The sequence below is a fragment of the Ostrea edulis genome, chromosome 4 (assembly GCF_947568905.1).
Source record: "Ostrea edulis chromosome 4, xbOstEdul1.1, whole genome shotgun sequence".
NCBI lineage: Eukaryota > Metazoa > Mollusca > Bivalvia > Ostreida > Ostreidae > Ostrea > Ostrea edulis.
In genome coordinates this window covers 22,359,012-22,375,873 of record NC_079167.1, presented here as the reverse complement: position 1 = coordinate 22,375,873, position 16,862 = coordinate 22,359,012, and the positions used below count along the sequence as shown (strand labels likewise).

General features: G+C 34.4%; 1 protein-coding gene across 5 annotated transcripts in view; it reads left to right on the top strand.

Moving 5' to 3' along the window:
• LOC125670058 (sodium-independent sulfate anion transporter-like) overlaps positions 1–16,862 on the top strand; it is a 47,831-nt gene that overhangs the window by 11,273 nt on the left and 19,696 nt on the right. For 3 of the 5 annotated variants that reach the window (XM_048904988.2, XM_056162243.1, XM_048904987.2), the window contains exons 2-6: positions 10,413–10,671; positions 13,217–13,319; positions 13,990–14,194; positions 16,441–16,526; positions 16,669–16,748. In XM_048904988.2, the coding sequence (XP_048760945.1) occupies positions 10,433–10,671; positions 13,217–13,319; positions 13,990–14,194; positions 16,441–16,526; positions 16,669–16,748 (713 nt within the window). In that variant the 5' untranslated portion in view covers positions 10,413–10,432. Of the gene's footprint in view, positions 1–9,938; positions 10,105–10,412; positions 10,672–13,216; positions 13,320–13,989; positions 14,195–16,440; positions 16,527–16,668; positions 16,749–16,862 lie in introns of all 5 variants that reach the window. The other 2 variants (XM_056162242.1, XM_056162240.1) reach the window with 1 other exon arrangement.

Sequence of the window (16,862 nt, the reverse complement as noted above, 5' to 3'; positions counted from 1 at the left end):
GGAGAGGGACAGACAGACTTTCTTGAATTTCCAGGAATCTTATTGATAGATTGATTGATTGTATATTGTTTACGAATTTTTCACTCATATGGAGACGTCAGCATTGCTGGTGAAGGGCTGCAAAATTTTTCCTATGCTCAGCGCTTTCAGCCTTTGAGCAAGGGATCTTTAATATGCCACACCTGTTGTGACACGGGACCTTGGTTTTTGCAGTCTCATCTGAAGGACCGCCCTATTTAGTCGCCTCTTATGACAAGCAAGGGGGTACTGGGGACCTATTCTAACCCACATCCCTAGAGGATGATACTGTAAGCTAGATATGAAATTTATCGGGGTAAAGAATATTATTCCCCCATATGCCTCAAATATTGTGGACATTGCATTGATATTTTAGAAGTATGTGGTACTGTTACATGTAGGTGTTAAAGAAAACTCCACTAGGATCAATGCACAAATAATGTTTTCTGTCGAATGTTATAGTGTCAAAAATTTATGCTGAAAACACTGAAAACAAATTGGAATTTAAAAAAATATATTTGATTGAATCTAAAAGAGAATGTCTTGAAATGTAGAACAATATTTATTACTTTAATAAAGTTAAAAAAAATGTTTGGAGGGTGAATTTTCTTTGTAATAAAAAGTATGTTATATGAGTCATTATTATATTAGTCAGAGATGAAATTGACAATGGAAGCTTTTGATATGCTCCAATAACTACAAAAATATCCTTCAAACTGACAAAGTAATATTCAATGAAACTGTTGCTCAAACATCTTGATTGAAGTAATGCAACTAAAGTGTTAAAATATTAAATGCATTTTAGAAATTTGTGTTAAACTGTACTAGTAATTTATTTGTACCAAAATGTCCTAAGATGAAATGTCATACCACGTTTGCTGACAGCTCTCGGTGTCAAAACATCCAGAATTATTTGATAAAGCTCTGACTGTAGGTTTTCTTAGTGACATTTGATAATAAGATCTAGATACAAGAATGTTTGCAGAACAGGTATTAGACAGGGATCATCCTCTAGCCCTTTTCTTTCTCCTCCCTTAATTTTTTAAAGAGTCATGCCACTCCATCCCCCCTTCTCCTTTTTTCACTTCCTTTTAACCCCCTGCTTCAGTGTTCAGTCCAAACATAAAGTGTACTCTAAATCAGTAGTTTACCATATCATCAAAGCTAGCACCGACACCGGATATTGATTGCTACCAGCTGAAGCGAGGATGTTTGAAGTAATAACACACCAAGATGTGAATTCCTTGTTTTTAAACCACTTTTTATATTGTTGCTGATGCTACCCGCTTGTTGGAATGTTTCAAAGATGTCACAGATTACTGTCAATGACTTACACGAAATGATGTGGATTTGATTTTATATCTTGAAATTAAGCGCCTGGAGGGGTCGTACACTGTTTGTGACTCATATACAATTTTAGTGAAATTTTTTCACCGTTTCCCTGAATGAATCGTCAAAATCAGCAAAAGTATAAAAAGTGGTTTAAAAAGAAGGAATTCACATCTTGGTGTGTTATTACTTCAAACATCCTCGCTTCAACTGGTAGCAATATCTGGTGTCGGTGATACACGGTGATACTATCATTAATTTAAAAAATCTGCTGACTGAGTTAGAGTCTGGTTAAACCTTTTGACATCTTTGTGGTAGTTACATGCACACTTTACTAAAAAGAAAAACTACACAAAAGTAGTGAAACTTAAACATTTTTATCCTCTTGCAATAGAGGGAATCTAGTAACAGGATCGTTGTGTGGGCGAGTATGAGTATGTTAGTGTGTGTGTGTGTGTGTGTGTGTAACACTGAGCTTGTAGACACTCTGCAGGCCACATTTTTTGCTCAATTAATTCGATACTTCACATGTAGCCTTAAAATGCTATCAAAAAAGGAAGAACCCTATTGATTTTGGGGTTCAAAGGTCATGGTCACCTTGATACTTCATACAAAAAGCTTGTAGATACTCATTGTGAGGGGATATTGCCTACCTTGCAGAGCTTTTGTCTTCCGTACCCGTAGACACTGAGCATGAATGTTAAAATGGGTGCATGATGTTGATTTGTTTACATTTGTGGAGGCCAATTTTTGTGAATTATCAATATTTGACAGTTTCGTGGGGATGTAATTTTTTGGATATGATTTCTGTACCTTGAAACATTATTATACTAGATTGTGTATTTTGCTGTGGTTCGAAATTTATGGCATTGGGGGGGGGGGGGGGGGGGGGGGGGGGGGGGGGTAACCCAAAATCCATGAAAATGTTTTTGTAAGGTTAACCCTCAACATCCTCATATTTTATAGGTGCTCAGGCCTATTATTAAGTCATATAAGGCAAAGAATTGCAGAGTTTTCCTGTTAGCTTCTCTACCCATTCGTAGTAAGATCAAGGTATGTTAATATCTTGAGGTAAACTGTACTTATATGCATGTGATCTATTATGGAAGATAAATCAGATTAGAGACATAGGTAAACTGTACTTGTACATACACTGTATATGTGATATAAAATAGAAGATAAATTAGATTAGAGATGTAGGCTTCCTTGTCATTATAGCAGAGCCAGAAGATGATCGTTAAATGAATACTGATTATAAACACTATAAACATGATACACATAAATACAATACAGTATTGTTTAGCTGTTGTCCAGTTTTAGATTAAACTGATGTGGATCATAGAGTGTTTGGTTGGTTATATATAGTTTATAACGTCCCACTTGAGAATTTTTCACTCATATTGAGATGTCACCATTGCTGGTGAAGGGCTGCAAAATTTAGGCCTATGCTCGGTGCTTACATCCTTTGAGCAGGGAGGGATCTTTATTGTGCCACACTTGCTGTGACACGGGGCCTGGATTTTGTGTTCTCATCCGAAGGACTGCCCCATTTAGTTGCCTCTTACAACAAGCAAGGAGTTACTGAGGACCTATTCAAACCCAGATCTCCACGGGAAATCAAAGAAGATAATATACTACTCAAATGTTAAACTCAAACATTAAACTGAAACTTGGAACTCGTAACTCAAACATTCAAATCAAACTCAAACATTCAAATCAAACTCAAACATTCAAATCAAACATAAAAATCAAACATTCAAATCAAACATAAAACTCACATTCAAATCAAAAATAAAACTCAACATTCAAATCAAACATAAAACTCACATTCAAATCAAAAATAAAACTCAACATTCAAATCAAAAATAAAACTCAAACTTTCAAATCAAACAAAAATTAAACATTCAAATCAAACATAAAACTCAAACCTGCAACTGTAAATAACTGTGTTGTGGGATTAGCCTTTGATACATTTGTAGTATTAGCTGCAGGAGTGTACCTTTTGGAGGAAAGAATTAGGACAGATCAGAGTATGTCCCAGTTTTTCCCCTCTGAGAGCTAGAATTCTGCAGCAGATTTAGTATTTGAAAACTTAAACTTTTATCTTTTGCTAATTTAATGTTTGAGGTTTTGAACTTTTTTGTCATATAAGTGAAACCTAATAACTAAATTATACAAAATATATCAAAAGCTATTATCAACTTTATGGTGTATTTTTATCAGGCACGACCGACCAAAATATATGTTTTACGTAAAATCGCTTGCATAAGTTTCATAAAAGTGGGTCAGATAAAAAATTTAATCTAAGTTTAGATATCTATTTACTTATTCACAGATATTTCGAAAATACTAAGATGATAATTCAAGATTTCGTGCATGATTCCTACCAACAAAAATGTTTGTATGTCTTATCGTTTGTTTATTTGTTGTACGTCCCTAGGAGAGGTTTTTTTTCATACTGATTAGACTGCAACTGTCAGATGAAATGCCACAAATTTAGACCTATGGTGCTCAGGGCCGTATTAGTGAGGGTTATTTATCATATGCTAATGACTGTCAAGAGTCAGGATCTCGATTTTAAGTCTCACTCGAAAGACTTGCGACCATTACTTCCACATGCCTTGTGTTTGCCAAAGAATATCAGTCGCTTACCTATTTGCCAAATGATCAACATTTTGAAGTGAGAGTTGCTGATATTTTGGATGAGACTTGACTGTTATGACTTATGCATAGGTCTTCATCTACAACTAAGTCTCAATAGGAGTAAAATTAAATTCTTGAAGGAATGTAAAATAATATTTGAACTTATCTTCTGCAATCCTGAACCTTATGGTGATGAATTTTAGGTTCTTTAGGTATGAGTCTGACAATAATAAATACATGTATAATAAAACTACAGGATCTTTGCATCTCAAAATACAGTAAAACACGCTTATAATGATGTAATGGAGACAAAAAAATTATAATCATGCTTTACTGTTAGTGTGAATTCCACTGTAACAGTGTTTTACTGTAAGTGTGAATTCATTATAAGCGTGTTCACTATAACCGTGTTTTACTGTAAGTGTGAATTCATTATAAGTGTGTTCACTATAACCGTGTTTTACTGTTAGTGTGAATTCATTATAAGCATGTTCACTATAACCGTGTTTTACTGTAAGTGTGAATTCATTATAAGCATGTTCACTATAATCGTGTTTTACTGTAAGTGTGAATTCATTATAAGCATGTTCACTATAACCGTGTTTTACTGTAAGTGTGAATTCATTGTAAGCATGTTCACTATAACCGTGTTTTACTGTAAGTGTGAATTCATTATAAGCATGTTCACTATAACCGTGTTTTACTGTAAGTGTGAATTCATTATAAGTATGTTCACTATAACCGTGTTTGACTGTAAATGGAAGTATTTTGACTTTCTCAGGCTTGATGACTGTTGAGTTCTCAAGTTATTGATCAGATGATAGTGGTACGTACTGCATCATCTACCACCCAATCTAACAAACATGTACACAACAATCACACCCTTCTCCTTCAAGATGATCATATTAGATTTGAATCTTAAGGGCCTTGCATTCACTATTAGAAGTTATTGTGGATATCTAATGATCAGCAGCTAGCCTTCTAAAGTAATAATAGATCCAATAGCTACATTATGTACTTAAATTCAAAATGTCATATTCATTAGATCTAGGGTATTTTTCAGTATGGCAGTCATCCTGTTCTGTCTAATTTTTTTAAGTCCATCATTATGTAATGGTGCTGTCTGTGCATCTGGCTGGATGTCCATCCAAGGTAATGTTTTCTGGCCTTTTTACCATAGTGGATGCATGTACAGCTTTGAAATTGGATCACAATTCTCCCTCAATAAGCATAAGAGTGAGTTTGCATTGCAGCTGAATTAGTTTACTGTGACTGTGACCTACTGTAGGGCTAAAAGTAGGTCAAACAGTTTTCTTGACTTGTTTTTGTTACGGATATAGATATTACTCTGAAATTTAGTCACAAGCTTCCTCTTTGAGGAATACAAGTTCAGTTAGCATTTCAGCTGGATTGGTGTACCATGACCTACTTTAGGGATAGAAGTGGGTCAAACAGTTTTCCAGATATTTATCTTCCTTTTTGAAACAGGTATTGCCCTGAAATTTTGTCACAACCTCCCTCTCAGAGAAATACATAATCAGTTCACATTTTAACTTAATTGGTGCACTGTGACCTACTTTAGGACTAAAAGTAGGTCAAACAGTTTTCTGGACTTTTTTCGTTAAGGATACAGATATTGCTCTGGAATTTAGTCACAAACTTCCTGTTGGAGGAATACAAGTTCAGTTAGCATTTCAGCTGGATTGGTGTACCATGACTTACTTAAGGGATAGAAGTGGGTCAAACAGTTTTCCAGATATTTATTTTCCTTTTTGATACAGGTATTGCCCTGAAATTTTGTCACAACCTCCCTCTTGGAGAAATATATAATTAGTTCACATTTTAACTTAATTGGTGCATTGTGACCTACTTTAGGGCTAAAAGTAGGTCAAATAGTTTTCTGGACTTTTTCTCATCATAGATATAGATATTGCACTGACAACTCTCTCTCAGAGAAATACATTATCAGTTCACATTGTCAGATAGATTGGTGCACCATGACCTACTTTAAGGTTTTTCTTTCATCAGAATGTCTGTGATATATCAATTCAGAGTGCATAATGTGCTTACAGATTGAATTTCACTGTCCGACGGGCATATGTTGTACCGTTTGTGGTACCTTCTTAAAGTTTGTGGACCAAAACTTATTACCATAGCAACCAGAACATAAACTTTTCCCTTCGGAAATGAAATCTATAGCTTTTCTTTTTTTATATTTCATGGGAGTCTGTGATATTCAAAAATGAGTTGAATTACAGTTCTAATTACAATGTAGAATTCTTCGAAATGCCCTGAATATTAGATAACAATTGTACCTGTAATTATTCCAGTACAGTCTCACTGCAATGCAAGAAGTAGTGCTTTCTGAAACTTAAAATATACCACTATATTTTAAAAATTGTGCAATACATACATGTATATATATTGCCCTAAATAGAATTCATACTTACCGGTATATCTATTTAAAAAATGTCTGATGTACTTTAATTCAACACTGTGTAATTTAAACCAAAGTGTTTACTTTTGACATGCAGTGTCGACATGTCTTTTGAGTTGAGCTGCAGATTGTAGGAGGCATTATGTCATATCTGCTGTGTGGTGCTTCAGACATTACAGGGTAGCTGCTGAGAAAAAAATCTGACACACTTTCCCACTGGGTTACTACGCTTTAAATGCAGTCAGTTATAGATTTATGGAATGTAAGTCAGATGATTTGTCTGAAATATCTTGAATTGCGTTCACAAAAATTTAAGGACTATACATGCAGTGGATTCAGGGGTGGTTGGGTGGGTGGGGATGTCCTGTGATTTTATATTATTGCACATAGAGCCCAGGGCCATGTTTATAAAGTTATCATAGGACTAAGATCTGTCTGAGACATTCTTGAAGAACATTCCTATGACCATCGCAATTTCTCTAAACTATCACAGAATAAGACGCAAATACCCGATTTTACCCTAAATTCAAGATTACCTCATGAGTATCTGAAGATAAATGAAGAAAGCGGTTGTTTATCATTGGCTAAGACAAGGTTATGATGTACTTTGTGAGCAATTTTTATGCTATTTTGATAACCCTTTGGACTACTTAGACGACACTGAATTGATCTCTAAGTATCAATTACCAAGACATCTTTTCTGTTCAGAGACTTGAATGATGACCTCAGGTGAACCACTTTAAGGTCTCGTTTACTACCTGTGTCACTGCAGATCACGATAGCCCTATGGTTGTATGTGTAACTCTAGCACGGTTTTATGTAACTCTGAGAATTGTGAAGGCTGATGTTCACAGAATTTCACTATCATGTGTGTCTCGAGTTATAAAGACAATTAAGTGTTTAAATATATGTATAAGTACACGACAATTGGGTGATGCTTGAAATATCCCGTTTTCCTTATGTCATAAGAGCAATAGTCTCTATTACTTGTATATTGAATATAGATATTGACAATGCATTGGATAAAACAAAAACTGTAGATCCATGCAGATTTAAAGCTTCTTGATTACAATAAATGGTTTATGGGGCATGATCATAGTCATGTAGTGAACATATAAGTGACTGTCCTTAAATCAACATAAATCTGTGTAATATTCTACATTCCTCATCAATAATTGACCAGTCATTTTGGCTGAATCAGGACCTTTGTCTAGACTGACCAGTGCTGTCTGTGTCTTTATCAAGGACAAGATAATGGCCATTGGGTTCATCACAATTAACACACTCTATTTTAGATTGGTGAACAAAGGCATATTTATTCATACAATTAAATATGGATATTTTCTTCCATCAGCTATGACATGTTGGATGTTAATACAAACAGGCTATATAAATTATTTCCCTAAAGTGTGTAGTGAAAGTTGGTCTCGAAAAACATCAAGAAGAGATAGATAAAAGGTAAATATGTTGTAAATTGACAAATGGAATATATATCAAGATGAAAGGAATTGGAAACTTATCATTTGTATGAACAGCTAACGGATCTAAGATTTCAAGAGTTTTCAGGCCATCATCCGCCTGAAAGACCACCACCAAAATAAAGGAAGAATTTGTATCATATCACGAGAGAAGAGCTCTTATAGAATTTCAATAAACAACTGTAAAACTTCAGACTTCAAAAGTGGGTGAATGATAAGTATAGTCGTATATCTATTGCTCTGGAGAGCACTTGAGGAGGGGGGGTGTGTGTGTGTGAGGGATTTACTATCAAAGTTTTACCCATGTAGAAGGTATTCCTCTTTGTTTCAGTGGCCTTTTTAAAAACTTAATGGATTAAGATGAAATTGTCATAAATGAAAGTAAAGGATATATGTCATAATTTGGTATTGAAAATTTAAGGTAAAATTTAACCTTAAAGTGAATTATCATTGAAGAAATAAAAAACTCTTGCAGCACTGGAATTCCAGATTGTGAGCAAAAGTACGTCCTTAGTCCGCTGAGTTGATCAGTCAGGCAAAGAAATGTGTTTGTGACTGGCATAATTACGTTTGAAAAATATGTTATTCCTCCTTCAATCAAGTCATTATATTATACAAGTAGACTGCTCAGTAATCATTGAATCTCTGTAATTTCAGATGAAAATCATAAAGGGAAATTTAAAAAAAAATAACAATTTCCTACTCCAATTTCATGAAATTCAGGGTCGTAATTTTGAGATCTTCAGTAGGATACATGTATGAATATAATTTATGAGGTATTTTTTAAAACCTGCAATCATATATACACACTATATGAATATTTGTAAAATATATATGATCAAATACAACATCACAAAATTTGTTGAAGTCTTAGAAATGCTGTAGTCAGTTTTTATGGGGAAGATTGAGTGTTTTGCTTGAAATAAATTTGATCTTTAGTTTAATTGTTGCCCTTGACAACAGATTTGTAGAAATACAACTATTTTAATGGTACAAACACGCTATAATAGTAATTGGAGGCCAGAGATAAATTGAAAATACATAATACCAGGGGCAGGTGCAAAAAAATTTCAAAGAGGGTGTTATTTCCCGAGTTGTACCTTTTCCGTTCAAAAATGGGGTGAGGAGGGGGGACCCAAAATGTTAAACTAGGAGTTTATTGAAATATTCCTAAATTTCTCCACATCTCCCAGTTGGTCCTTCATTATACCTCCTGAAGTTTAGGGGATATACTGGAATCACCAAATTTTTTTCCATTGTGGGGGGGGGGGGAGGGTGTTATGTTGTCCAGAGTATAACTTAGTATATCAATGAGTACAAATATACTATTTGCCATCCATTGTGTCCTGTGGGGGCATTGGTCCCATTAGGATGTTCTGGTTTGTCCTTATGCCCGTCCTTGTGTGACAATAGGGATTTTTCAATATTATACATGTATATCTTTAGATTTTATAAGTAAGCAAATGTGCTCATACAGTGTAGATTGTTTAAGCAAGATCTTAGTCCACACCATGACTCCTCAAGGTCACAGTAGGGGGTGTATTGTTTAAGATATGAATACTTAAGATACATATCTGAGACTCTTCTCAAGAATCACATGGAGGCAATAATAGGGTAATGTCTGATGTAGACCGAGTGTAAAATCAAAGTTCAAACCACGACACCTCACCCCCACCACCCATACAGCAATATTAGATTCATAATGGATCAGTTTTAAAGTACAAATGCTCAGGTTAAGTTATATGACCCCTGTACTCTATTATATTGGGTGTTATTTTACTGATTTTACCATACGTTACATTGATATATGGTGTTTTATACATAAAATGCAGGCTGTCCAGCAGCCTTAAACTTCCTAAAAATTCTTAATTGTTTTAGTTTTGCTAAAATTCCTAAAAATATGTTGAATTCAAGGGGAAATTCTAAAGAGGCCCAAATATTTCATGCCAATTTCTTTTCTTTTTTTTTCATATTGCTACTTTAGCAATTTTGAAAATGTATTCATACTAAATGTGAATTAACATGGTTTTCAGATCTTATTCAGACTATGCAGTGAAAGGCAGTTGACCTGTGGATCCATGTGTCAAGCTTGTTTATTGGTTGTGATTGTGACAAAGATGTTACTATAAAGGTTATAGCCAATAGCAGCTGAGACAATGGAACCCTGGAAGATGCCCTTTCTGCACTTGCAGTGTTTTTGTGAGTTTCTTTATTGTCAAATTTGCAAAAGTATATCCATTGAAATGTCTAAAACTGCCCTAATTTAGTTATAAAATTCCTAATTTTCAGCCCAAAAATTTCTGAATTTTGTCCTTAAAATTTAAGACCTAATTTTTTAAGTGCTGGACAGCTTGAGAATGTACTCGGGTTAGCAGAGCAGCCAATGGTTCTATGTGCATAATCTGTCCTATATTCTTCTGCATGTTGTTATCTCGGTACATGTACTCTTTATTGAAAGATAACCTTGGCATCGTAAATTAATCATTTCTCAATCGTGGATATAAAAGGATGACTGGAGTTCAGAACCATGAGTCGCGACGCTGGGGAACGAGAACCTCTTCTGGGAAACCAGTCCAGGCAGAGAACCAGTTCAAACTATTACGGAGAAAGCAGCGAGAGCTCCAGCGGACCCAGACAGCAGGAGGAGGACAGCATGGGAATGACGGTGGCTATCAAAAAAGCGGCCAAGAAGCAGCTAGATGCCTGCTGTAGCAAGGATAACCTGAAAACCAAATTTCCTATTACTAAATGGCTCCCTGAATACAGGTACAGGAAATTAGTCTCTGCATGGAAAATATTAAATTTGGAATTGGAACTTGGTTTTTATTTTTATGCTGTTTTTGATTTTGAGCATTTGTTGGATTTTGATTGGAATTTTCATGGAGCTGAGGTATTTCATATTTAGAATTTATTTTGAAGTTGATAACTTTTTTTTTTCTGATATCAAAATGACTTCAAATTCTCGTGGCAGTTTTGTAGTTTTACAAAGTAGTATTTAAAGTATATGTAGTGTAAATGACTAATTAGATCATTTGATAAGATTTAAAACTAAGTTAACTATGTTGTTACATGTATTTATTCCAATGAGAAACATATTTTTTGGTTGGATGGGTGGGTTGTTTTGGGGTTTTTTTTTTGTGGGGTGGGGGGTAAATGGAGTGGTAGGTGGGATGGGGCTTCATGAACTCAGCATTAAATCATTTTAAAGCATCTTAATTTTACATGCAACTAGCAGTGATTTGTATTAAAAATTAATTCATCCATTTATTTTTTTTTATTGTAGTTGTTTAAAGCATTTGGACATCAAGTGATACTAAAATTATTCAGCATTAAAGCAATCCATGTAGTACTGTGGAATAAACTAAATGCATGGGGCTCAATTTTAGTGAATTGTGGAGACTTTACTTTTGTTTGGATGTAATTTCACGGATATGGTTTCTGTACTTTAGAACATGTAAGGGTACCCTGATGGAATCCCTGAAAATAAAGCCCCTCGAAATCAAGGGGTACACATGGAATCTCTAAAAATAAAGCACCTTGAAATCTAACGATTCCTCAGTCTATAATAACCTTTTAGGATTCATAACAAAACAGTCCAGACAGATATGTTGTAACTATGACACTATTTGCATAAAATTTTAAGAATTAATAATGTTTTAAAGACTAGTTTTGTGCAATAATTGTTTTACTGAGTCAGAAATTTTCAAGCATATTTCTTCTACTCTTGTTCAGTCTTCAGTCATTTTTATCAGACAGGAATTATTATTTCAAAAAGTCGGACAGAGGAGTATTATGTTATGAATTACTGTTCAAAATTCTGCAATATTTGGTTTTCTAGGGAAAGAAAATAGCTCATTATCACTATGATAACTATGTTAATTCTAGAAAAAAATTTCCTGAAATATTGGACTGAAGATAAATTTGACAGGCGTGTATAATTAAAAATAACAACAATTTTTCCCCCTCAGTGTATCATCACCTGTTGTATATGAAGAAGACATATGTGTTTATAATTCTGAAGATGTTAAAAATAATAATGATAATATTTTTTTTTTAGTTCAAAACATTGATTATACATGTATGGATACTAATACATGTAACAACACTTGAATAAAATAAATTCCATCATTTATTGGTAAATTGCTTCAAGGGCAGTAACTCTTTATGAATGAATTGGAAAGGTGAATGAAGTTATTAATTCACAGACTCTGATACAGAAAATCAATAATTGCATGTTTTTACCACCATATACTACACCACCCCCATTACCATCACCACACATACATGTACCATAAACATCTCCCTTAACTTATACTTTCCAACATCCAACATCCACCATCTGGATTTCAACCTTCAGTCATGGTGTTGTCTTTGGTAAAGCACTGAATTGTGGACAGTAATATTTGCATCACCCTGCAAACAGACACTCAGCTGTATATAGGTCTTGAAGGAGGTAAAAAAAATCACAATCATGTTGTAAGATAGCACGGGCCATATCCCTCAAATTTCTGACATCAAGAAAGATAACTCTCACCATATCAGTCCAGTGCAAAGTTGATTTGACACAAGATATACAAAGATTTACAATCAATCTTAACTGCATGGAGGTGTTCTTCAATATTGTGAACAAATTCTAACAAACTCCCTGTAATGACATTGAAGAAAAGATTGTAAGGTAGATTTATAGTACCAAAGACCTAGTTTAATTGCCCACTCCATTTTCAATTGGTTATTAAAGAGGTAGATTGTATGCAAAATCATTTTGGTGGCAATTTACAACACTTTGTAGATGTTAACAACAGTTGAGACATATATTAGATAAAACACAAATACATGAAATGTTTAAATAGAACACATTGTAGATATTATCAGGGTTCATCACAATCAAGTCTTGATTCTTCTGACCCTAATGTCGCTAAACAAATTGTTCATAAGGGCTTTAAGTCAATTTTATTTTTTTATTAACTCAAAATGCTAATGTAATAGAGCTCAAACATGACTTTCTGATCAAACATGATTCTCTGTTCAAACATGATTTTATGCTCAAACATGATTCTCAGCTCAATCATGATTCTGCTCATGATGTATATAGGGACATTAATGCAAGTACATGTATGGAAATTTGATGAAATCTTCATACAGCATATTCATCCATTTTGAGAATGTAAAATTGTGTGTGCTATTACCTGGAGGACTAAGCAAAATTTTTTATTTAACAGGAGAAGTTTCTTGCAATTATAACAAATGTGATGCAGTGTCTTTCACTATTTTGTGGTTTAATTGCTACAACATCAGTGTGCCTATTTTGTAGTTTTCGAAATCTTCAATGTGATGCGATTGCTGGACTGACCGTCGGACTGACGGTCATACCTCAGGGATTGGCTTATGCTAAAATTGCAAATCTTCCACCACAGGTATTTATCAATAAAAGATAGCAGCTTACAACTATCAATAAAAATAAAAGCTTACAACTATCAATGAAAATAAAAGCTTACGACTATCAATGAAAATAAAAGCTTACGACTATCAATGAAAATAATAGCTTACGACAACATGTATCAATGAAAATAATAGCATACGACTATCAATAAAGAATAGCAGCTTAAGACTATCAATAAAAATAACAGCTTACGACTATCAATGAAAGTAACAGCTTATGGCTATCAATGAAAATAACAGCTTACAACTATCAATAAAAAATAACAACTTATGACTATCAATAAAAAATAGCAGCTTAAGACTATCAATAAAAATAACAGCTTACGAATATCAATGAAAATAACAGCTTACGACTATCAATGAAAATAACAGCTTACGACTATCAATAAAAATAACAGCTTACACTGTTTCATTTCTGATGTGAAATTACAAGAAATGGTAGGAACTGGTTTGAAGTGTTAAATTTGTTATACATTTTATATGCCACAGAGTTTTGCGTGAATTTTATTTTGCAACAAGATCTCCTGTTACTTGGGATTATTCTCCAACAACATGCATCATACTCCATACACTGAAAAAGTAGAAATCATTTGTGAAATACCGTAAATTTTAAAAATATAAGAATTCATGCTGTTGTATTTTTAGTATGGACTTTACTCTGCCTTCATGGGCTGCTTTGTGTACTGTTTCTTCGGGACTGCTAAGGACATCACCCTCGGACCAACGGCCATCATGTCTCTCATGACAGCGACCTTTGCCACATCAAAAATTGAGAATGACGCCACCTATGCTATTGTGCTCTGTCTGATTACCGGTTGTGTTCAGCTGTTGCTTGGGTTACTTAACTTAGGTGGGTGTTTCGGATGGCCAGGAATGAAGTGATTGTAATTTTTAGCTGAGTTGCGTACAAAATTTCGGCTTTTAAATTGGCGAAGGATGGGTGGGCGGGCGTTGTCGTCCACAATTAGCTTGTCCGGTCTCTAACTTTCATACTTTTTATTGCATCTTTGTGAGATTTACATAACATAATCACATCCAAAAGAGGAAGGTTCATATTTATTTTGAGGTTAAAAGGTCATAGGTCAAGGTCACTTTGTCACTAAATGCCATAGATTTGAGCTTGTCCGGTCTCTAACTTTCATACTACTAGGGGCATCTTTGTGAAACTTACATAACATGGTCACATCCAAAAGAGGAAGGTTCCTATTTATCTTGAGGTCAAAAGGTCAAGGTCACTTTGTCACTAAATGCCATAGATTTGAGCTTGTCCGGTCTCTAACTTTCATACTACTAGGGGCATCTTTGTGAAACTTACATAACATGATCACATCCAAAAGAGGAAGGTTCCTATTTATCTTGAGGTCAAAAGGTCAAGGTCACTTTGTCACTAAATGCCATAGATTTGAGCTTGTTCAGTCTCTAACTTTCATACTACTTGGTGCGTCTTTGTCAGACTTGCATATTTTGATCACATCCAAAAGAGGAAGGTTCCTATATATTTTGAGGTCAAAAGGTCAAAGGTCAAGGTCTCTTTTACTGTAGATTTGAGTTTGCCTCTAACTTTTATATATGCACTTGCTGGTGCATGTTTATTAGCCGAGTTGCAACGAAGTTGAACTCGGCTATTGGTTTGGTGATGCGGGCGGTTGAGCGTCAACAATTGGTTTCCGGATGATAACTCAAAAAGTTTACAATCTAATCAAATGAAACTTTGATATATTGTTGGGTACCAGGTAAGGAAGACCCCTATTGATTTTGGAGAAAAATTGTCAAAGGTCAAGGTCACAGTGACTGAAAATAGAATGAAAATTTCAGAAAAATTTGGTTTCCGGATGATAACTCAGAGAGTTTAAATCTGAATCAAATGAAACTTTGATATATTGTTGGGTACTAGGTAAGAAAGACACCTATTGATTTTGGAGAAAAAAGATCAAGGTCAAGGTCACAGTGACCGAATATAGAATGAAAAATTTGGTTTCCGGATGATAACTCAAAAAGTTTAAATCTGAATCAAATGAAACTTTGATATATTGTTGGGTACCAAGTAAGGAAGACCCCTATTGATTTTGGAGAAAAAAGGTCAAAAGTCAAGGTCACAGTGACCGAATATAGAATGAAAATTTCAGAAATATTTGGTTTCCGGATGATAACTCAGAAAGTTTAAATCCGAATCAAATGATACTTAAAGATATTGTTATGTACCAGGTAAGGAAGACCCCTATTGATTTTGGAGAAAATGGGTCAAAGGTCAAGGTCACAGTGACCGAAAATAGATTTAAAATTCCCCAAAAAAATTAGTTTCCAGAGAATAACTTGTAAATTTTTAATTTGAATCAAATGAAACTTGGTTATATTGTTGGATACCAGCAAAGCAAGGCCCCTATTGATTTTGGAGAAAAAAGGTCAAAGGTCAAGGTCACAGTGACCAAAAATAGATTGAAAACTTCAGACAAATATGGTTTCTGGACAGTAACTTGAAAAGTTTAAAACTGAAATTAGTTCTTCACAATTATAAATATGCCACATCATTCCTGACTTTACAATGTATCCCATGCAACTCGGCTTATGCACCCCTGGGTGCATATATTGATTTTCATACTTCAAATCCTGATGACATTCAAGGTTCATATTGCTTTTGAAATCCAAAGGTCAAGGTCATTATCACATTAAATACCTATTGCGGCCATTCAAAGCTTCATACTTATCAACTATATTAAATATGTGCATGTTTTTACTTCGTGAATGCAAGAGTGCATAATTTTCCAAACGGCAACTCGGCCATACGCATCTTTGATGCGTATTAGCGATTTTTTTTTCTTTTTTGAATGATCAAGTTATCAACCAAAAACTGCATCAATGTGAGAAGTGCATTGATGCCTAAAATTTCTGTACAATTTCACAGTAAATATCCTGATCATCTGAAGAAGAACAAATCATTATTATTTTTGTGTATGGGGAATATAATCATAAAAAAACTGCAATAAGTAGTTAAATGTTTACCTGCAGATTAATAAGAAATATTAATAGGATATAAATTAAATGTTTACTTGCAGATTGATAAGAAATATTGATTAGTAAGATATAAATTATTTATAGGAATCTTAGTGAACTTCATTTCATACCCTGTGATCAACGCATTTACCTCGGCAGCTGCCATCACTATTGGTTTTGGTCAAGTGAAGGTAAGAATGAGAGAGAGAGAGAGGAGAAAGAAAGGTGAATGGAGAGAGAGAGAGAGGGAGGGAGAGACAGAGAAGAGAGAGAATGGAGAGAGAGATGACACAACAGCTACGTCTTTTCAAGATTTCATTCTTGCCATTACAGGGAGTTCTAGGATTATCTCACATTCCAAGAGATTTCCCAGAAATGGTGTATGAAACCTGCAAGAAGATTCCTGAAACCAAGTGAGTTTTAGCTAAAGTAATTAGTCTAAGAATTGATGCTGTAATTTTTCTTGTTAGAAAACTGATGTGGAAAATCTTTACTGTGTATAAGGAGGGTCTATCTTTTGTTTTCAG